At 32.3% G+C, this 22883-nt stretch overlaps 3 protein-coding genes across 3 annotated transcripts; 2 read left to right on the top strand and 1 right to left on the bottom strand.

Annotated features, from left to right (window-relative positions):
• The first annotated feature begins 2791 nt into the window (after positions 1-2791).
• On the top strand, positions 2792-5066 carry LOC107175697 (desmethyl-deoxy-podophyllotoxin synthase-like). Its single transcript, XM_015527387.3, has 2 exons — positions 2792-3913; positions 4124-5066. The coding sequence occupies exons 1-2, from the start codon at positions 2996-2998 to the stop codon at positions 4739-4741; spliced, it is 1536 nt and encodes a 511-aa protein (XP_015382873.1). The 5' UTR covers positions 2792-2995; the 3' UTR covers positions 4742-5066.
• A 1445-nt stretch (positions 5067-6511) lies between these two features.
• LOC102625409 (glucose-1-phosphate adenylyltransferase small subunit 2, chloroplastic-like) lies at positions 6512-9420 on the bottom strand. The gene is given in 9 exon segments (NM_001288925.1): positions 6512-6628; positions 6748-6867; positions 7046-7144; positions 7300-7411; positions 7485-7588; positions 7807-7986; positions 8069-8338; positions 8507-8803; positions 9157-9420. Coding segments are annotated over 9 exon segments (1563 nt in total).
• Positions 9421-20155: 10735 nt separating this feature from the next.
• On the top strand, positions 20156-22862 carry LOC102625685 (cytochrome P450 724B1-like). Its single transcript, XM_006469333.4, has 9 exons — positions 20156-20454; positions 20548-20872; positions 20963-21115; positions 21229-21492; positions 21605-21691; positions 21775-21853; positions 22002-22108; positions 22184-22305; positions 22568-22862. Exons 1-9 carry the CDS (start codon positions 20234-20236, stop codon positions 22680-22682), a joined length of 1473 nt encoding a protein of 490 aa, XP_006469396.2. The 5' UTR covers positions 20156-20233; the 3' UTR covers positions 22683-22862.
• The last annotated feature ends 21 nt before the right edge of the window (positions 22863-22883 follow it).

Below are 22883 nucleotides of genomic sequence, written 5' to 3'. Positions count from 1 at the left end.
TAGGAATATGTGTTAGATTTAACTTTTATGAAATTAACAAAGTGACATTTAAAAATAAAATGAAAACAAGTTTGTGAAAGTTAAATTTTATAAGGCTCAGATAATTTCCTACCATGTAAATAAAAATATAAAAGATTTTCTTTCATATTTTTCCCACATAAATATTATTGGAGACAATATTTTATTTATTGTCACTATTAATTATCATAATAAAGTAATGACTCTTAATAACATAAAATTTATAATTACAATCAAAGGATATCAATAAAATAATATTTCATAATTCATAAACTAAAGCTTATTAGGAATATATATTAGATTTACCTTTTAATGAAATTAACAAAATGGTATTTGAAAATAAAATGAAACTATATAGGCTTATAAAACTTAAAATTCCTATCATGTAGGAATATTAATTGTAAGATAAACAAAAAGTTCAGAGAATAAATATGTTAAATAGGTGTTAAAAACAATAAATACTTCATGATCAATTATGTAATGGTCCTTAATATTATATAAAATAATGAGTATTTTAATATACGATATTAAATTTTATTAAAACATGTGTGATCAAGTATTTTTTTTTTATATCATAAGCAATCTCACCAATGAGTTTATTGATGTAATTATGACATTTACTTAAGTATATGTACTTAGTTGTGTTATTTATTAGTGTTATATCATATATAAATTTTGCAATTGTAACTTATTTATTTGATTTGAGTTAAATAACCTACTTGATATTATATTTTAAACTTAACAGTAATAGATTTTGGAAGATTTATTTAAAAGAGATTACTACATTTCAAATTTAAAGGAGGGTTGAAAAGTAATTTTAAATAAAATATGTTGAAATTGCTTCAAACTCTAAGGGTGGTCATAATTATTTTACAAAAATCCTCTACCTTTAACGGTTAGCAAACTGTTTCCGATTATTTTTAAATTATTTATTTTTTCTTTACTACAAATATTGTGTACCATTGATTAAATCTAATGGTGCACAATTAAAACATTATTGATGTTGCAAAAAAAAATTACAGCATAATAGAGGAACCCAAATAAAAATCATGAACTCATTATTGGGGCAACTAGGAATAAGCACAAACCAGTTTGGAATGGTGTTTGCTCAAACCGATCCAAACTAGTTTGACCGGTTGTACTATGAACCCAACCGAGCGAGCTTCGTAACAAATCCAACTACATCGAATTGAAAAATTTCGGTTCGTTTTGGCTGGCGGAAATTTTTGTTTTGGCTTCTCCCCCGCATTTGTAGCTTGTCAGCCCCACTTATTCTTCTTTATATATTGTTTTCAAAACCTAAATTTAATAGAAAATTTCATCTAACCCTCAAGTTTTTTTAATTACTTAACTACCCAAATTTATAAAACTTTGGGCTTGTACCACCCAAATGAGATGGACCTAACAATTAAAGGTTCCCAACGAACCGGACGGCACGTTGCATGGCATGGGCACGGCACGAGCACGTTTCAGCAAGGCACGCGGCACTGTACGACACACACGTGGGTCTTAAAAGCACAGCATGTTTAGCGGTGGGCCAAAGCACGGCACGCAAAATGGCACGTAATAAGCATGCTTTGTTGGTGGGCTAGCACGCGACCTGTGGGCCATTAATAGAACGTGGGCAAAAGTATATTAAAGTAATTTTTTAATAAAAAGTAAAAATAAAATGTTATGATTTTATAAATATTTTAAAATTAAAATTTTTAATATATTTTATTAAATTAATTTTAGTTTTAAAAAAATTCTAATTGTTTTATGTTTATCATTTATTAAATAAATAAATAAATATCATAATTTTAATAAACAAAATTATAAATATCACGATTTTATAAATGATATATCAAAATTTTACGACAATTGATATTTCATTGAAATCGTTACTTAGTTAACGGTGATATGTTTCATTTGTGATTTGTGAATAAAATGTTTTTCATATTTATACACAAAAAAATAAAATCATGAACGAAATATTTTTTATTTTTTATGATAAATAAAAAGTTGCATTTTCATTAAATGGAGTTCAAGTCCAATTATAATATTAATAATTCAAATAAAATTAGGTGTAATTTGCTTCACTGCAGTTCAAATAATATTGTTGTGTTATAATTGAATTAGTAATTGTAAAATTAAATATTTAAATATATAGTTACAAAATTATGATAAACTAATAATAAAATATTAATTATTCTCTTAATAGTTAATAAAAATTATTATTATTATTGTTGTTGTTGTTGTTGTTATTATTGTTATTATTATTAGATGGGCCGATAAGCTTGGAAAAGTATGTTAGGAACGTGGACTTAAAAAAGTACGTGGGCTTGAAGAAAAAAAAAATTGATAGGCTTTTTTTGGATACGCCCGAGCACGGCACGTGAGCTCATTCTGTGGACCTTGCTAGGCTTAACAAAAAAAAAAGGCACGGCACGACCCACCAATACTGGCCTATGAATCTTCACAGGCCTTGGTTTGATTGTCAGCACGCCCGTTGGCCACCTTTACCAACAATACGTAGTTGAATTGTTGGCATGGCATGTCGAGCCCCGAATTATTCCTCCTTGCGTCGGAAACAATTGTCACCAACGTAAACGTTAAAAATGTCTTTGAAATTAACGTCGTCCTTAATTGATATTTTCTACAATTGACTGACTCCAACATACGGCTTCTTAATTTGAATGTTGACAATTTCAAGTTCGAAAGAGGTAATATATATATATATATATAAGCATCCACATAGAACTAACACTTATATTGTCAGTTGATTCTTCTTCAACAACCAAAATACTCATATTTGTTTCTTCTTAGTTATCATCCCATATATAAGTAAGACTGAAGGAAAATGCTCATATTTGTTTCTTCTTAGTTATCATCCCAAAACTGCCATATAAGTAGGACTGAAGGACCAAATTAAACAACATCAAGCATTTCACAAAAATTTACTTTGCAAACAAAACTTCAACTGTTCAACACAGAGTCAATGGATTCTTCTTCATTAACCCAAATGCTCACATTGCCATCATCATTGCCTGTCATTTTAACTTCTCTTCTCTTTTTCTTGGTACTTGTTAGACATTGGAAGGTCTCCAAAGGCCAAGGCAATTTTCCTCCAGGGCCAAAACCTCTGCCTATTATAGGCAACTTGCATCAGTTGGCTCGTCATGAATTGCCGCACCATGCCATTACAGGATTAAGCAAACAATATGGTCCTGTTATGAAGCTACAGCTTGGTCAGGTTTTTTCTGTTGTCATTTCATCAGCTGAAGCAGCCAAAGAGGTGTTCAAGACTAACGAGCTCAAATTTACGGGAAAGCCTGAGTTATATGTTGCTGGTATACTATCATATGATCATCAAAGTTTGATTTTCTCTCCTTACAATGATTACTGCAAACAGGTGAGAAAGATAGCTGCCCTGGAGCTCTTAAGCAGTAAGCGCGTGCAATCATTCAGATCGATAAGGGAAGAGGAGATGTGGAATCTTGTTCAATTCATTTCATCATCTGAGGGACATGCCATTAATCTAGGTGAAAAGTTTTATTCCATGACAAATGATCTTATTGCTAGGGCAGCATTTGGTAGCAAGCGCAAAGATGGGCAAAATTTTATCACAGTGCTCGAGGAAACTATGAGCCTTGCTGGAGGCTTCGACATCTTTGACGTGTATCCTTCACTCGAATTTCTTAGTTCCATAACAGGGGTCAAGGCCAGAGTATTGAGCATTCACAAGAAGATGGATAAGATTCTTGAAGAAATTCTCACAGAGCATAGGTTGAAAAGGAATGGGAATCATGTCGAGGCTGATGATCAGGAAGATATTGTTGACACACTTTTGAGTTATGAGGAGGATAATAAGAACAAGTTTCATCTCACAATCAACCAGATTAAAGCAATCATTTTGGTAAGTCCTTTGCACTAATGCCATCATTATACAGAATCTTGACAGAAAAAAACATACTTATCCATGTAATATATAATCATATAAAAATTCTCAAGTGCAGACGTACAAGCAACATCATTATATGGAAAAATACTGGCTGAGATTTTAACAAAATTCAGACATATGCAAAAGAGAATAACTCTATAGAATAACAAGATGTGTAAATTACAGGACATTTTTGCTGCGGGGAGTGAGACTTCAGCAACATCAATTGAATGGGCAATGTCAGAAATGATAAAGAACCCTGGAGTAATGAAGAAGGCACAAGAAGAGGTAAGAGAGGAATGCAAAGGAAAGAGCAAAATCGAAGAGCCGGACATCCAAAACCTGGATTACTTGAAAGCAATTATCAAAGAAACTTTCAGGTTGCACCCTCCGGCTCCGTTATCCTTTAGAGAATCAATTGAAAGCGGTGAGATTAATGGGTATACGGTGCCGGCTCGTGCCAAGATCTTCATAAACATTTATGCAATGGGGAGAGATCCGGCAATCTGGGAAGATCCTGAAAGCTTTAAACCGGAGCGGTTTGAAGGTTCTTCAGTTGACTTTAAAGGAAACCACTTTGAATTGCTTCCATTTGGTTCCGGAAGGAGGATTTGTCCGGGCATTGGATTTGCTACTGCAAGTATTGAACTTGCACTCGCTCAGTTGTTATATCATTTTGATTGGAAACTTCCAAATGGCACCAAACTAGAAGACCTCGACATGACTGAGAAATTTGTTCTGGCAGCTAGAAAGAAGACTAATCTAAATGTGATCGCCACCACTATTATTCCTTTTCAGAACTGATCAGACACTTAATTAGGTGTCGTATACAATAAATATATGTGGCAACCATGTTCTGCAAAATTGCTTTCTGTTCTTGTGGTCTCATTGGGAGAGGCTGCTGTTAATTTCTAATTTTCTATAATATGTAGCATGCTTCATTTCAATTGAGGCTAATACAGAATGAGGAAATTCCTCAGGATTGCTATGCCGCAGCCTGTGTTTCATGCATTCATATTTTTCCGTGTTTTAATTAACTAGAAATGTCCTGGTGAGATACGTTAAGTACCATGACATGATTTCGTAAATGAAATATTGGAAACCGTAATTGAATATCTTGTTTTGAGAAGTGAGAAGCATAATTACTATGGATATTCATTTACTTCTATTATAAAAAGAAGGTTTATGTCCTTATGTGTACTAATAAAATCATTCTGTTGATTATTATTGTGTCTCTCATTATTGTGCTGCTTGTCTATTGTCTTGGCCGGCCAAGCAATCTAGTTTTGGTGGGTTCCTTTTGTTTACCAGACAAATATTATAATTTTTGTAAGCTTCTAAATAATCCTTTCGAATGCTTCAATACATTATCAGCCTATTTTGACCTTCAAGCTCGATTAGGACATTTTCAAACGTCAAAAATAGAGAAAAAGATGCTTCAAATTATCCGGATAAAGAATATTAAATTGGTCGATTTCGTAATTAAAAATAATCTTAATCATCACTTATATACAGCTATTTAAAATTTGTTATTGGCTTTTTATTCCTTTTTTTTTATCATTTAGCCAACTCAATCTTCTTCCCATTTATGTCAGGAAGATTTGAATTCTATTAACTTTTATTTTCAACATAAGAAATTTTAGAATATATTTTATTTCCTTAATTTAACTAGTCTAAGCACCCATCTGATCATTTTTTTTTTTTTTGTAGCTACGTACTGTATGCTTCTCACTCGAATGCGACGACAAACAGAAAAAGTTATTCTTCTGTAAATCAACCTTAGAATCGTTAGATATTAGAATCATAATTTTATTTAACATTCCTCGATTGGAGTTCATATTTTAGTAAATAGTTAAAAGGAAATAATCAGCTTTGCAAATAAAACTAAGTTAAAGCTAAAACAAAAGGGAACCTGAGCTTGAACTGAACTAAACGGCTGAGAAGCTTCAATTACTTGGCCGGCCGGGTTCATTGATTTAAAAGAAATAAGGAAAAGGCAGTATTTTTTTTTTTTATATATTGTCGATTGGTGTGTTTTAAATTAATAAATTCTCAACGATAAACAGAGAGTTTGTAATACTTAAAGGAACAGGTGGAAAAGGAACAAACTGGATCATTTTATTTGAAGTTCATAAACTAAGACTTCATATTATTGTCTTTATGCAGAATGAACCGGCAGTTGAAAGTGTACCCTTTTATTAATCATCCTTTAACTGTTATATAATTAGGACCAAATGAGTATCGATCATCCTCAAGACTTGGAACAAAATCAAGGTGAATTTCACCCAAAAAAAAAAAAGCAAAGGTCAGATCCCATGTGATAAAGAGGGTAGATGCAGACATTAGAATAGAATGAAAGATTTTATTTCTGCATAACTAGACCTTTACAGCATGTCCCTTTTCCAGGTCCTATTTTCCTCTCATAATTAACATTACACCGCCCGGAAATATACAGCTTATAGCAAAAAGATGGCCAAAGGTAAAGTGGAAGCAGACTCGATATTACGACATTCTCGAGCGTAGAGGGGAAGGTGCCCGTAGCTTGGGATGAAACTGAGAAGAGAAGACGACAGTTTAGATTATGGTTCCACTGGGAATCAAGGCATCCTTGATTATTGTGACAATCCCGCTCTTGATGAAGTATCCATCTGTTTCCCTTGCTGCTTCTTGCACACTGTCACTGTTGACGATCTGTATAACAAAATTAAAATATATTTAAGAGATCAATAGACATAGTGACTACTTGCACCAATTTGATAAGATAAACAGGAATTAAGGGGTGAAAAAAAATTAAGAAATAGAACTATAACCTTCACATTATCCCCAATTCGAGCATTTTTGTCGATTATTGCTCTCTTGATGTGAGAATTCTTGCCAATACCAATTGGAACACTACCCTTTGCAGCCAAAAACCTCCTGTCCGCATCCGTCTGGAGCAAGAAAGTAAAAGTGAAATCATTACAAGAGCAAAAGAATTGAAGTAAAATAGTCACTTGAGCTAATTGGAATCCCAAAGCCTTTTAACATGCAACCACAAAATTTTTCAAATAAATTACGCATCTAGAATGGAAACATAATAGGAAAATATTGTTAAGGCAGGCTACCTACCTCATAATAATCTGCTCCCATAAGTAAAGTATCTTCGATAATTGCACCTTCTGATATGCAAGATCGAAGCCCAACAACAGAATGGTGAATTTTGCAATTCTGGCAACAGATAGGAAAAGTTAATGTAAAAGACAAGACTGTTCGACACTGGAAAGACTAGGTGACTGGGATTATGATATAATACAGTGATCGCCATAAATGATAACCATCAACGGCATCTTCAAAGGTTGCTGAACCAAAATTCAGGAATTTACCTTAATCACACAGCCTTCACCAATTACACTATCAGTGACATCAGCATCAAGCATCTTAGAAGGAGGTAGATATCTAGGCTGTGTATAGATTGGAGCAGAACGGTCATAGAAGCTGTAAAACAGAGGTCACAGTTATGATCATCCCAGTAGCATGAAAATAAATTGAAGAACAGAATAACAACTACCTGAAATCCGGAATTGGCTTTTTGGTGATCCCCAGATTCGCATTGTAGAAAGCCTCAATTGTTCCAATGTCTTCCCAGTAGCCATCATATAAATATGCTTGCACCTATATTGAAAAAAAAAAGCAATTAGGCACCTGAAAACTGCAGGAACACCGAAGACTGGAAGCAAATTAAAAAGTTGTAAAGTCAGTGAACTATACTGCATCACTTTAATTGAAATTTCAATTTCTCAGATGGAACTAATTGCTTCGTTAACAATGCAAGTAAACGAGATCTCTGAAAAAAAAAAAAAACACAAAAAAGAAACTAAAAGGATACTTACTCTCATCCCAATGGAAGTTGCACCAGGGATAACTTCACTTCCAAAATCATTAGCTCCAGGAAATTTATCCCTTAGCAGATTTAACATCACATCTTTGCTGATGACATAAATACCCATACTTGCTATGTAAGGCATCTCTTTAGCTCTCTCATCATCAAGACCTAATATGGTGGTATCAACCTGAAACAGAGCGTTACCACAGTATATCACGTCTGAATCTTTAAATGAAAAATAAATGAATATAAAAGAAGTAAAAAATTACCTTCATAGCTTTAAGTTGCTCTCCTTTTGGTTTCTCAGAAAATTCAATTATGCGTCCCTCTTCATCGATCTTCATCAGACCAAAAGCAGTAGCCCGTTTTTCATCCATTGGCAGCGCAGCTACTGTGATATCCGCATCAGTTTCTCTGTGTGCCTGAATAAATCTCTCATAGTCCATTCGGTACAAATGATCACCAGCAAGAACGAGAAATTCCAGAACATTGTGCTCCTCAAACAGCCACAAATACTGCCTCACAGCATCAGCTGTACCCTGTAAATCATTGAACCTAACTTTGATAAGAATTGCGTGGCCAAGAACAAGAGATTACCAATCTTTAATACAACACTTGTTTGATTTATCCAAATCAAATTAATAACACACAAGCGTTAACAGTATCTAAATAACTTCTGAAACACTAAAAATGCTGTTCAGTATCACCTGAAACCAATTGGGATTCTCTGGACTCTGCTGTGCAGCAAGAACTTCAACAAATCCTTCGTTCTTGTAACCACCCATGTTGCTAGCATACGCCCTCGATAGGTGACGATTCAGGGACGCAGAATTGAACTGAGTGAGAACATAGATCTTTGAAATGTTACTATTCAAACAATTGCTCACAGGAATATCAATCAGCCTGTAATTAGCTCCCAATGGAACAGCAGGCTTTGCCCTCTTCTTCGTAAGTGGATACAAGCGAGTCCCTGCTCCACCTCCAAGTATAATCCCCAAAACACTCTGCAAACGGTCACAGAAAACACAAACTCAGTCACAATTCTTCCTCTTTCAATCGTGAGTTCATGCGCTAGCTATTACACTTAAACTCTACGTAAAATCTTTTAAACAAACTATTTTCTTTTTTAATTCCCTATTTTGACATGAACCAGACACAAGTAATAATTCAACAATTAAACAAAAATTATTCGATCACAATCCATCTTCTTTCAAGCTCAAGCACTCGCAAAAGAATGCTAGGATGTCAACTTTATCCGTCCATGTGCAAGCTGCTTCATGCAAGCTCGGTTTCAGATTTATTTAGGAGTTAAAAAAAAATATTTTTTTCCCCTACTCTAGAGGAGAAAGAAACTCACTCGACTGGCTTCAGGATCAAGGCAAGTCTGCGAATTTTTCGAATCCGACACCGCTTGAGGAGACACAACGATCGGACGCCTCTCCCTTCGCCGATCACCGGTGACAGCTTTAGAAAAAATCTTGTCACCGGAGAGCTGAGACGACGAGAACGCCAGTCGTTTAACCACACTCCTGCGGCTGTGATTGTTGGAGTTAGACGACGTTGCTGCAGTTGACGGAGATGACGGAACTTTGAGCGATCCGATCGACGCCATACTCGCCATTAATCGGTACAATCTGTTAACGTTAACAGTAATCGTTAAGCGAGCTGAGCCTGAGTGAGTGTGTGCTAGTGAGAGTGTCAACTGTAAAGAGAAAAATGCTGATGATGACTCGTGATTTTATGTGGAGAGCGTGTGATTACGATGCGTTTTTGGGATTGTTATTTGACCACTTATTGATAGAGGAAATTACGGGACGGGACCTGAAAGTTTTATTTCAATCAAGGGTACTTTTGGCATTTCGGAGAAAAAATCTTAGTCTTGAGGAATAATTGGTGGACGTCGTGGTTCGAGATTGGGGGAGATGAGGGATTTGATTTGATTAAACACCAACGGTCACATGGACGATGGACTTTCTCTCTCTCGCTCTCTCTTTTTTTAATTATTATTTTTTGTTTTTTATTTTTCATTCGAAGCAATTAGCACCGTCAATTTTTTTTTCTTCTAGAAAAAAAAAAAATGTTAGTGCTGATGGATTTTTTTTTTTTTTTTAGAAGACTTTGTCTCTCACTTTTTTTTATCATTATTTTTTTGTTTTATTTTTCATTCAAAGCAATTAGCACCGTCCTTTTTTTTTGTTTTATTAAATTTAAGAAAAAATGAAAACAAGGGAAGAGGGAGAAACGTATGTAGATAGATATGTCCAAACATGTGAGTTTTGCTTCACATGTTGGGAAATGTCAGTGTTTACTTTGTAGATCCTTAAGCACTATATATTTAATAATTTTTATTCTTTTAATATCTTTAATTTCTAGAAAGGGCTACTTGCATAAGCAATTAGTGAGAGATATTGTATTCATAATCGGGTGTTAATGACATCTCCTTCTTGTTTTTTTTTTTTTTTTTCAATGGTTTGAATAAGGGAAAGTTCACTCATTAAATATCAAAATTTCTCTTGTACTCTTACTTAAATTTAGATGAATGATCGCATGTGCAAAATGCATTTAATTAAGGCTAATCATACTACGCCCAAGGATGTTTTAAGACATATCTTAATAAGAAACAATGACCATAAATTCTTAATGGCAATAAATTTATTCCTTTTTATTCATTTCAAATTTGCTTTTTGGTTGAGCTGCTTTCAAATATTAGGGAACAAAACTCTACTCCAAACCCTTTGGGCTTTGCTATAGGAATTAGGGTATGTAGCCATGTTTCAGTATGATCGCGATCGTGATCGTGATAAATAAATAACTTTGTCATAGTTCATGATTTCATTTATTGTGTTTGTAGGTATAACTATTCATATAGCACATTCAGCTTTGGGCGAATAGGCGGATGAAATTGGGCTTAACAAATGGCGATCGAATTGAGGGCCCAAGAATTTGAAACAATGGGGCGGGCCGAGCCTCTTCTTTTGGAGTGCGGCTCTCGACTTTGAAACCGAAACCCTTCTTTTTATCCCCCGTTTCTTGATATCCATCATTGAAATTCTGAAAATATTAGGAGCGTTTAATTCCATAATTACCCTTTGTTTATCTCCTGCCACGTCGATAATTTTGATTATGTCTGATATTTCATGTTGGATTTTTAAATATATTCACAGATCATATAATAGAAATTGAAGAATAATTGATATTATGGGTATCAAGAGATAAGATGTTGCGATTAAATAGACCCAACCTTGCAATCTAATGGCCCATTAGATTTTGATTATGCCTGATATTTGATTTTAGATTTTTAACTAAATTCACAGATCATATAATTGAAATTGAAGAATAATTGATATTACTATATTAGGGGTACTAAGAGATAAAAAGTTGGGTTCAAATAGCCTCAACCTTTAAGGAGATCCAACCATGCAATCTAATGGGTCATTTGGTAATGGCCCATTAGAATTATTGATATTGGGGGTGTTAAGAGATAAAATGTTGGGTTCAAATAGGTCCAACCTTTAAGTAAACCCAAGCTTGCAATTTATTGTACCTCTACCAAAGAGCCATTGCAGTTGAGTTGGTCGCTGTAAAAGAGCACTCGCAATAGAGAATAGATTTCATATTAAAATTTTCTACAAAAAAGATAATTTTTTAATTTTTAATTCCAAATAAATTTATCGTTCCTCAAATCCGATGTATGTCTAGTTTCTTACTTCCAAGTATATATATCCTCAAATCTAAATATAATTATTGTTGTTAAAGATAAAAATATTGTATTCTAATTTATTGATATTAGAACCATAATGTTGAAGAATCAGAGTTTCTCTCGACATTTCAATGAAGAAGAAATTTATTATAACATATTAAAGAGAAATCTTGAAGAAGAAATTTATTATAACATATTAAAGAGAAATCTAACCATGTTATATACAATTAATGGAAATTGATGAATATTCCTCTTCCTATGTTTGGAAAAAAGAAGGGCCGGTTCTCCTGATCTTAAAGCGATGAATGAACTTGTTAACCACCATTTACCTAAATTTATCATTAATTACAGTCTTTAAATCGTACTAACCGTTTGTTTTGTCAAAATTAATCATTTCTAATGATCATTATTAATCTACAGTCTATAGTTTGTACTAACCATTTCTTTCGTCGAAATAAATTTCTTTTTTTCTTTTTTTGGTTGGACAAACAAATTGGAGATTGAATAAAGTAATCATTCAATGGCGTCGCCATACTTTTTCATTGTGAGAAAAATAGAATCGTACACCCCACATGCTAAAACCAATCATACCCATTAATTACATGAGTTAGCTAAAAGAGCTCAAAAGGAAAAGATAAAGAAGGTGAACAGAAGCAAAATAATAGAAGGATGGTGAGTACTCTCAACTTTATATGATCAATGGATCCCATCTCCAACCAGAAATCACCTTCTCTTTTAACCACACGCACGGGTGAGTGACTCCGAATTATTGATTCTTTGTCCCCCTACCCCCACAAAAAGTAAAAAAAAAAAAAAACAAATTGATAATGGGTTCTTTGGTCACCGGGGACCACATGCGTTGCACGTGTAATCACCACTCACATCAGATTGTCTGGCATTCTAATTCCATCTTCACTTTTACCAAGCGGCAGCAGTGAGCGAGCATCCTAATAATCAAGAAACCACAAAAGAATCAAGATTTATTTCTTTCGCTAATCAACATTAATGTACAATAATTAATAAGAAATTACTACGGTTTATTAACTATTTAGGAAGCACATAAAGAACATAAAAAGCATTTCAGTAATTTTTTTTTTTCTCTCTTATACATTCTCCTTCACAATTGCCCGACGACTCAGATTATATAGAAAAATAATGACACGTAGAAGGAGAATAATCAAATGCCATAGTATGTGTCGGTGTGTGTGTGTCTCTGTCATAATGATCTCTAAATTTTTAATTTGGTTCGAAATAATTTAATTGAAAACCTTCTCCCTACATATTTATAATAGTTGGTTCTTAATTTATTGCCGCTTTTGTGATCATGCATACTGAGAATGATCGATGCATGCAAGCATTTATATTGAGTTTCATGGGTGCATGCATGGCATGGCATGGGTGGCGATTCCCATAATTCCAAATCATGGAATCCAAAGTCACTCCATATCAATCTTCAAAAGCGATCTTTATAAAATAGTAAGGTGGCGTGATTGTTATTAATTAATTATAGTAATATAGCAATTAATCATTGGCATAAAATATTATTAAACTTGCTCTTTGACTTTGTTTTAATATATTATTTTTCTTGAACCCAACAAAAAAAAAAAAGAGGGAGCAAAAAGTAGGGGTGGGCAAACTTGCTCTTTGACTTAATAACTCTACATTCATTCAATAATTAATATTCACTGTGGTCAGCCATGATTCTTTCTATATATTTTTTAATAAGACGATTATGACACTATTTGATAAGTATTGAACAAAAGAGATCTTACATAGAAATTACGGATTAATATTTTTTTATAATCAGAACTTTAACTGAGTAAAATTATACGTAAGTACCTGATGATTAATAAATTAAAAAATAATCTTCATATGCCATCAATAATAAACACATAATATAATATAAGATTCTTAAAAATGTTAAAGAAGTCAAATAAAAAAAAAATCTTAGTCCAAAAACTAAACAATATAATGAATTAATTTGCAGCTTTTGCAATATCTATATTATTATTTCAAAATAGCAATCAATTAATTATATATGTTCACCAGCTCCTAGAAGAGAGCACTGCGTATTAATGGGGGTGGCAATGATGGGGTGGCACTAATGGCATTGATGTCTCTGGGGATTTTGTGGAAGCCGGAACTATATAGCCATGGTTCAAGCTAAGCTCTAGTGGTCCTTGTTAAGTGAATTGAAGTGCAAGCAAATGATGTTCTTAATTAATTTGGGGAGTAGTTATTTATACTGTAGATAATATTTCGAACGATTTAATATTTAAAATACTCATTTATTAAATTTAAACTATTTAATTTTTACTATGTATGTTCAATAGGATCTAAAAAGTATCCTCAATAAATCTTTTTTTTTAAAAAAAAAAAAACTTTGCACACCATGCATATATAATGTAAAATCATCTCAAAAAAGATATTTCATTGCTTTCTAAATTTTTATATTCAAAATTCTTTAAAACTTTAAGAATTTTATTCACCATGTAAATAACTCTCCTTCTCTCTTACCAATATTCGTATTTCTCAGATGGTTGGACGGTATGGGTGATTGTTTTACAATATTTGTTTTTTATTTTTTATATTAAGAAACCAACTTAAAATCTTTTAGATTTATTATTGAATTATTGAGTTGATTGCTTTTATGTCTACATTTTATCAAGATAAGCTACAGTTTATGTAAAATGGGTATTAACTGTTAAGAATCATTTCATTTGGTTTAATTAAACTAAGTTTTGTAGTAAATTACTCTAATAATATTAAATTTTATTAGAATTAGAGTGTGCAAAACATTATTTACAATACAAATAGTCCCACTCATTCATTCGGAATATATATACGTGCGTATTATCCTCTTTTGATATTATTTTCAAGTAATAGTTTTTGAGTATTTAAAGGCCCATGCAATTTAATTAAATTGTTTAGCTATAATTTAACACAATGTCTTGTTTGTTGTTAAGGCAACGCTTTAGTCTGAGTCCACTCTTACATTTGGTGGAATGCTGGTCTCACGTTCACAAGGGCAAGTGGTTCAAGTCCTAGTGAATTCAACTTTTTCCTTCAATTAAGAATAGTTAAGTGGAGGTCACGTAGTTTTTATTATAAAAAATTATGAGTGAAACTGATATCTCTCAAATATTAAAAAGGATAGGCAGTCTAGACAGTACTTTATAAGAATTTAATATAAACTATTAGTCCTAATTAGTTGTACAAAAATTTATAAGTGGACTATATAAATCTCAAATATTAAAGAGAATAAACAATTTAAAAAGTACTTCATAAAGATTTAATATAAATTAATAGTCCTACCTAATTAATAGGCAGTTTGGACATTATTTCATAAGAATTTAACATAAACTAATAATCCTAACTAATTGTGTAATTGCAGTACCAATAATTGTCTGCGATAATAGCAGATAGAATTGTGTGATTGTATTATTAAAGGGGGAAAAAAAAAGTCTCAATCCACTCTTTAAAAATGCGCGGGGTTCCATGATTTGAATCACCGAATAAAGAATCATAGAGACGCGTGACAGTGGGAGTACCTCAAACTTCTTTGACGACGTGTAGGGCAGTATAAATTTGTGAAACATGAAAGCGATATTGTACTTAGGCTTGTACCTAGCTAGCTAAACCTAAGTTAATTTGACCAAGCTAGGGCATTGTTGCTACTTGCTAGCTAGCGACAAGCTAGTGATATTTCTATGTGGCATGTGATCTTGGCTAATGTGAGGGCAACTTTTGCTCATTTGGGTATCTTGTGGCCAACGATATACTAGCATCAAGTCTCATGGATGTGATCATCATCAATGCATGACTTTAGCTAAAAGTGTTCATAAACAAACAATAAGCAAAATGAATAACGCATGGAAAATCTTTTTGAACAAGAGAATATGAAATAAGGAGAGAGCTTTACGGAAGGGTGGTTTATCTTGCAGGTAGCTAAAAACTAAAAAGACAAAAAACAAAAAGGTTTAAGATTTGGATTCAAACATGTGAAAAAAAGATAAATATGAAAATGATTTATTTTGACGATCAAAATTCTCGCTCAAAAATTTTTAGCTATATAAAGTATTGTTACGAAATTGACTCAATGAGCAACAATAACCATATTTTGTTATACTTTATAAAGAGTATTAAGTTACTAATGCAGAGCAGCATGAACATATAATATAAATTGTAGACTTTTGAGACAGAGTTGAGATTTATTAAATTTTCAATTGTGGACTCTTTTGTCAGAGCATAAATATTTATCAACATTGAAATTGGGTTTTGTAATACTTTATGAAAATTGAAATTTAATCAAGGAAATTTTAAAAGAAGAAAATAAATATTTATCGCACACAACGAGAGAGTTAATTAGACCTTCAAGTTTTCAACAGTTCAACTACTTAATCAATCAATACAAAGAAAAAGATAAGAGAGAAAAGAGACAATTCGAGGCAAATGAGTCAAAGACATTAAAAATAAGAACAAGAGTTTTGGTCCAACTGACATCTCCCCGTGCTATCTCGAACTATGTGATTATCAGACACACTGACACTGATGCAAAGCTTCTCATGAATGAAGACAAGCATAAATGGACCAAAATGGGTATTTTTAGAATCTGAGAAAGATCTCAAATTTGAAAATTTACTATTTTCAGAATCTGAGGAAGATCTCAAATTTGAAAATTTACTCCAATTTAAGATTTTTAATTGATTTTTCAAACCAATATCATGAGCAAATCAGCAAATGGGTATGCAATATTTCAAACCGAAAATATCATGAGTAAGATGGAATACGTACAGAGATGATAAATCTTGGAGTCGATCTCGACTTCAATGATTGATAATTATATATGTAAAGAAGTTTACAGCGCATTAGGGTTAAATTTGGTACCCACACGAGGGAAAATGATATAAAGAAGAAAAACTAATGGTCCCTAGGGAAGTAATAATATCGAGGAGCCCAAGAAGAATATATTGCAAATTGTGCTTTGACTGAATCGGTGGAAAATGGAATATCATCTCCCGTAAGAGCCAAGTCATTCAAATCAATATCATCTTCTTCTTCTGGAGGAAAACTTAGATAAGACATCAGTGGTAACAATGGATCGTCTAATTAATTAATGTGTGAATGTCATGTGTGTTAAATGCTTTTTCTTTATTATTATTATTATTGGTCAATTCTGAATTAGTGTAAATGTAACAAAATATTAACAAATAAATACACAGATAATATGGTGCGCCCATCCTATATTTCTCCCTCTCCGTCTCTCTCTCTCTCTCTTCAATCTTTTTTTTTTTCTTCGGGACATTCATCACAAACATCATAATCACTAGCCCCACCCTCTCTGAATCGAGTGAGTACTGTATTTCCCAGACTTGGATCATATTTGAAAGATAATAGCTTCAAGCTTCAAGTCTGTTGGGTCCTTTCAATTTAGTACCTAAAGTTTACATAGATTTATCTACCCACCAACGTTTAGGTAAATATATTGGTCATTCGTGCTTGAGAAATTTACTAAAACGGTCCAAAATTATGATTAATTTTATCTTAAAGCAGAAGCTAACTTGGATCACTTTGACAATGATGCCCATAGGCAAGACAGCGTCAATGACGCCGTCAACCGCACGTATCGATTATGGTCATAGATACGGCTAGTCTATCATTATATTTGAGGGTATTATTATCTAAAATATTCTTTTATGACTACATATAAATAAGTTAAAGTTGGTGCGCCAGCGCCATTTAACTTAGTTAAATATAATTTTCGTTTCTGTAAATTAAATTTCCGAAATACTTCGTGCAAACTATTGCGAGAATTCTAGAATCGTCATCATATAAATTAGCATAAATTCATATCCAGTCACCCTATGTCTTGTATCCCTGTATGTATTGACATCTTCTTCTTATTAGTGTATCGTTGTTCTATCTATACAAAAAAATCATTACCACTGTACATATATATCTAATATACACAAAAATAAACAAATTATTCAGTTGCATGCATGTTATCATAGCCAGTCGATTTCCTTTATTCGTACGTGTGATTAATACAACATTATTATTTAGTGATACGTTTATTATTATATTTTATCGTAAGATATTCATTTTGTTTGTCCACGAATCTAATGCATAATTGTTACTTCTACCCCCCCCCCCCCCTCCTCTTTTTTTTTTTTTTTTTTTTGGTTGCGCTGCTTTGTCTGAAAGGAATTGCTACTTCTACTTTAGTGCAAAACTTGATACTCAATCGATCGAAAGTTGGACCAACATGAGATATTGCACGGTAATAATAATTGAATACGTGCATCCACTTGCTTTCTTTTGGTGAGACTTTATTTTCTCCATTATTGTTATTTTGCTCTTTTCTTGTAATGAGACAAAGGAGTTTCAAGCCAAGCAGATTAGTCAAAGAAAGCTGCACCAAGTGCGAGGAAAATGATAGGGAAATATCGAAACACACTTTTCTTCTTATTTAATGGTCAATGCGTTAATTTAGTACCTAAATTAATGACATGAGGATCAAGTGTGACGATCATATTTAAGTTCAAATAAAAATGCAAAAAAGAAGTTAATAGGAACATGATATGCGAATCTTTTAAGCTGCTTCTAAAATAAGTACTTTGATATCATATATAAGAATATAGATAAATGGTTATTTAATTCATATATTTTTACTTCGTTTAACCTCTTTATGAAAGTACTTCAAAACACTTTTACAATTAAATATATTATATTATTATTACTATAACAATAACATTAATTAATTTATTTAAAAATTTTAATTAATAGATTAACTAATAATTATTTATTAGTAAATTAACCAATAAATTAATATCAATATGAAGGAACTAATTTTTTTGTACCCGTATAATCATCTTGTTAGTAATTTATTTATAAATGAATTAATATCAATCAACTTAAAGCAATATTTAATATCATTGCAACAATTTTATTAGTAGTTATTTTATAGAAAATTAATTTACCAAATTAATCCTAAAAGCAAAATAATAATATAAAATTTTGTGGAAATTTTTATGTTACTTCTAAGAATAATTTAATAAATCAACATTTTTTTCTTTTTGTTAATATCCTCAAAAAGGTAAGGATATTGTTAAAAGAGCATTATTGTAAAAGGTAAGAAAAAAATAACATTAATTTAATTTATTTAACAATAAAGATGTCTCGAGATATTTTTTAAAATATAAAGATTATACAAGTATTTAAGTCAAAATATAAAATCTAAACGATCATTTACATTACACTATAATACAGAGGGAGGGGGGCTTTTACCTTTAAGTCAATGCTACGAGCATGGTCATCACTACCTTATTTCGGCGGGAAGGGATTTAGTTCAACTTGGGTGCTTTGAGTTAAAACCAAAAAAGAAAAAAAAAAATGAAACACCAAATTGGATCATACACTGTCATGATGAAACCGTTGGGGGCATGCCACGACCTGCAAGATATTTGATTGATTCTTGTCTTACGGCGTAGATTGGATTTCCGGTTCCAAATTAAACGTGCTGAATGTATTTCTAAACTTGCATATAAGAGTACCCCAACCACACTTTTGCTGATTTGATAGAAAATCATATGAAGATACTTTTAAATCAAGGCCATTCTACCAATGAACATTATTATGATTAATTATGACATTAAGAATTTAGACTATATACCGATTAAAGGTACTGATATGAATTGATTATTATGACATCTACATTTGGTAAGAATAAAGATTCATCTTTTAGTCATTAAAGTTTGGTTTAATTATCCGGTTAATTCTTATATGTTTTAAATTACTCAAAAGGTACCTGTCGTTATTTAATAGTCCAGTTAATTTAAATTCGAAGTAATCTTATAATCCAGTAAATTAGATATTTGTAATTTGACTCAATATGTAATGAATAATCCTGGAATAACATCGAGAATTTTATAAACAATTATTCTAATTAAAATATGAAACCAAAAGTGGCACTTTGTTTGACTGAACTTTTTACTTTTCGAGAAAAGGAAAATCTCTTTCTCGTGGACGCAATTGCAAAATTCTACAAGTTACGTACGTATTTGCAATATTAATTAATTTGCATCATGCAGGACGCGACTATATATATAAATATAAAATCATAAAACTCATTTGGGCAGAAAAAAAAGGGGAATGAATAAAAAATAAGTATGAAGTAATAAAAGCTGCATGATCAGTATTGGTTGTGTCCATGTGCCTGCATGGGTCGGTCGGTCAATCTACTTCAATGTACTTTGCTTAGCAGCTGAAAGGAATCAAATAAAAAAATTTGAACGTAAAACTAATATATAAATTCATCAAAAAAATCCGCTTTTTTCATGATTCATCATGAAAGCACGATCCGACGGCCATGATTATACTTTCTACAAGCTCACACGAGCTCAAGTACACCTCATTTACAACCCAACTATGAAATAAATACATTTAATTGTTTGATAATTAATAATAATTATTATGATAATTTTTTCTTTTCTTTTTCTGAAACCCTAGTGCTGTTTAACAGTGGCTCTAGATGCTAGTCTAGCTATGTAGGATTACATTTCCTATGCTCTGATAAAAGTAAAAATTTCAATGACTGTAAATGTAATTGAAAAAGCCTGCTTGCTTTCTCATCACCTTTCTTTATATATAGCAACTGGAGGCCATACGTTTGCTTCCCAAAAGTCTCTCTTAAAAAATTAATTGCTTATTGTGTTTTAATTTCTTTTTATCTTCCATGGCTGAATTTGTTTCATTTTGGCTTCTTCTTTTGGTTTCTATGCTTCTTGCTTTTGTTTTGGGTCTCATAATCTTGAACCACAACTTGCCCTTGTTCTTGAGACTTAGCCATGTCCCTAAGGGAACTTTTGGTCTGCCATTACTTGGAGAAACCCTTAGCTTCTTAAAGCCTCATTCTTCAAATTCTCTTGGCACATTTCTTCAAGACCATTGCTCTAGGTAAACTGAGTGTATGATGTGTATCTATAAATTTTCCAATTCTTGCTCTAAGTAAAATAAATAATAAAAATTTGGTTATTTTTGAATTTTCAGGTATGGGAAAGTGTTCAAGTCTCATTTGTTCTTCACTCCCACAGTGGTATCATGTGATGCGGAGCTGAATTATTTCATACTACAAAATGAAGGCAAGTTGTTTCAATGCAGCTACCCAAAGACAATTCCTGGCATCCTTGGCAACCTCTCCATGCTTGTCGCTGTTGGTGACACTCACAGAAGGCTCAGAAACGCTGCTCTTTCTCTAGTCACCATCACCAAATCAAAGCCTGAGTTTCTCAATGACATTGAAAATTTTGCAATTCAGATATTGGACTCTTGGAAAGATAAGCCTCAAGTCATCTTCTGTGAAGAGGCCAGAAAGGTACAGTTATTTTTAAATTAATAATTAATCTGAAGTTATAAACGTTAATGGTCATGCATATATAAATTCTGAATATTTTTTGTTTTACAGTTCACATTCAATGTAATAGTGAAGCAAGTGCTAGGTTTAACACCAGAAGAGCCAGAGACCACAAAAATTCTTGAAGATTTCTTAACTTTTATGAAAGGACTTATATCTCTTCCACTTTATATTCCTGGCACTCCATATGCAAGAGCTGTTAAGGTGACATCAATTATTATTATTATCATCATCATCATTATTATTATATTATTATTCTTTTTGTGTTGCAAAAAGATTAAGGCATGTGAGCAACTTCTTTTTGACTATCTTTACAGGCTAGAAGAAGAATATCTTCAACTGTTAAAGCAATTATAGAGAAAAGAAGACGAAGAAGTAGTAATAATAATACTGCTGATAATTCTGAAAAAAAGAATAGTGATTTTCTTGAGATACTTCTTTGTGTTGATACCCTATCTGAGGATGAAAAAGTGAGCTTTGTTTTGGATTCTCTATTGGGTGGCTATGAAACTACCTCTCTCTTAATGGCCTTGGTGGTTCATTTTCTTGGCCAGTTACCCACTGCATTAGAACAACTAAAGGTAATATAAATTAATTAATTTTCTATATATGTGTGTGAAAATTAATCACAAGCATCATCCATGCAGTACTCCCTCAACTTTGTAATTTACCCTATTTATTTTAACACTGTAGCTTGAGCATCAAACTATAAGAAGCATGAAGCAGAATAATGAGCATTTGAATTGGGAAGACTACAAGAAAATGGATTTTACTCAAAATGTAAGAGAATTTATATATTTTTATTTTCTTAAGTACATTTATTAATTCATTATCGATCCTTTTTTTGAATTGTTTTATTGTAGGTGATCAATGAAGCTCTAAGATACGGTAATGTAGTAAAATTTGTGCACCGAAAGGCTCTGAAAGATGTCAAATATAGAGGTAGACAAATTTGTTCAAATATTATAATTTGCAAATCATGCTTTACACATAGTCATGCATGCATGAACTTTATGGGTTTGTTTTTACTTTTAGTGTCTTATAATGAAAAGATTAGCTACTTTATATAATTTTTATATTCTTTATGCAGATTACTTGATTCCTTCTGGTTGGAAAGTGCTTCCTGTTTTCACTGCTGTTCATTTAGACCCATCTCTACATGCAAATGCTTTCCAGTTTCATCCTTGGAGATGGGAGGTATAATTGGTAGCTTTTGATCATCAAACATGACATAATTGAAATAATTTTGTTTTGCACAATATTTATATGCAGAATCAAGATCAAACATGCAAGAAATTCACACCCTTTGGTGGTGGGTCTAGATGCTGTCCAGGGTCTGAACTTGCCAAGGTTGAAGTTGCATTCTTCCTTCACCATCTAGTACAGAATTTCAGGTAATTTATTCTACTATAAATCTATAAATCATATTTATTAACAAAATTTATATAAGTTTGATTTAGTTTTAGTCAAACTGTGGATATTTTCGGGATTGTCGTGCTTCTTCTAACTCTGAAAGCTCAAACAATTAAAGTGTTTATTAAATTTCGACTTTTATTTACAAACTAGTGATTTTATCAGACAAAACTACAGATAAAAGCATACATTGAGTGATTGACCTATTGATTAATGTTTGGCCTTTTGTTTTTGATTCTATAGATGGAGGAATCAAGATGAGGATCAACCTATAGCATATCCTTATGTGGAATTTAAAAGAGGCTTGGTGCTCAATGTTGAATGTTGTTCTGATGAAGCTGAGAACAAGCAACATTAAATCCCCAGTATCTTGAAGAATCATATGGGCTTTCTTCTTGTCTTCCATCTGTTTATTTTTTCAGAAGGGTCTCTTATTTACTATTCTTCCGTGCTAGTTTTATTTTATGTAGTGGTTGTAATCAGTGTAATTTTTCCTTGTGAATTAAATAGCAATATATAATCTTCTTTGAACTGTCTACTAGTGAACAAGTTATGTATA

Source organism: Citrus sinensis, chromosome 2 (assembly GCF_022201045.2).
Source record: "Citrus sinensis cultivar Valencia sweet orange chromosome 2, DVS_A1.0, whole genome shotgun sequence".
NCBI lineage: Eukaryota > Viridiplantae > Streptophyta > Magnoliopsida > Sapindales > Rutaceae > Citrus > Citrus sinensis.
Note: the sequence above shows the minus strand (reverse complement) of the source record. Positions and strands in the feature narration are given on the sequence as shown.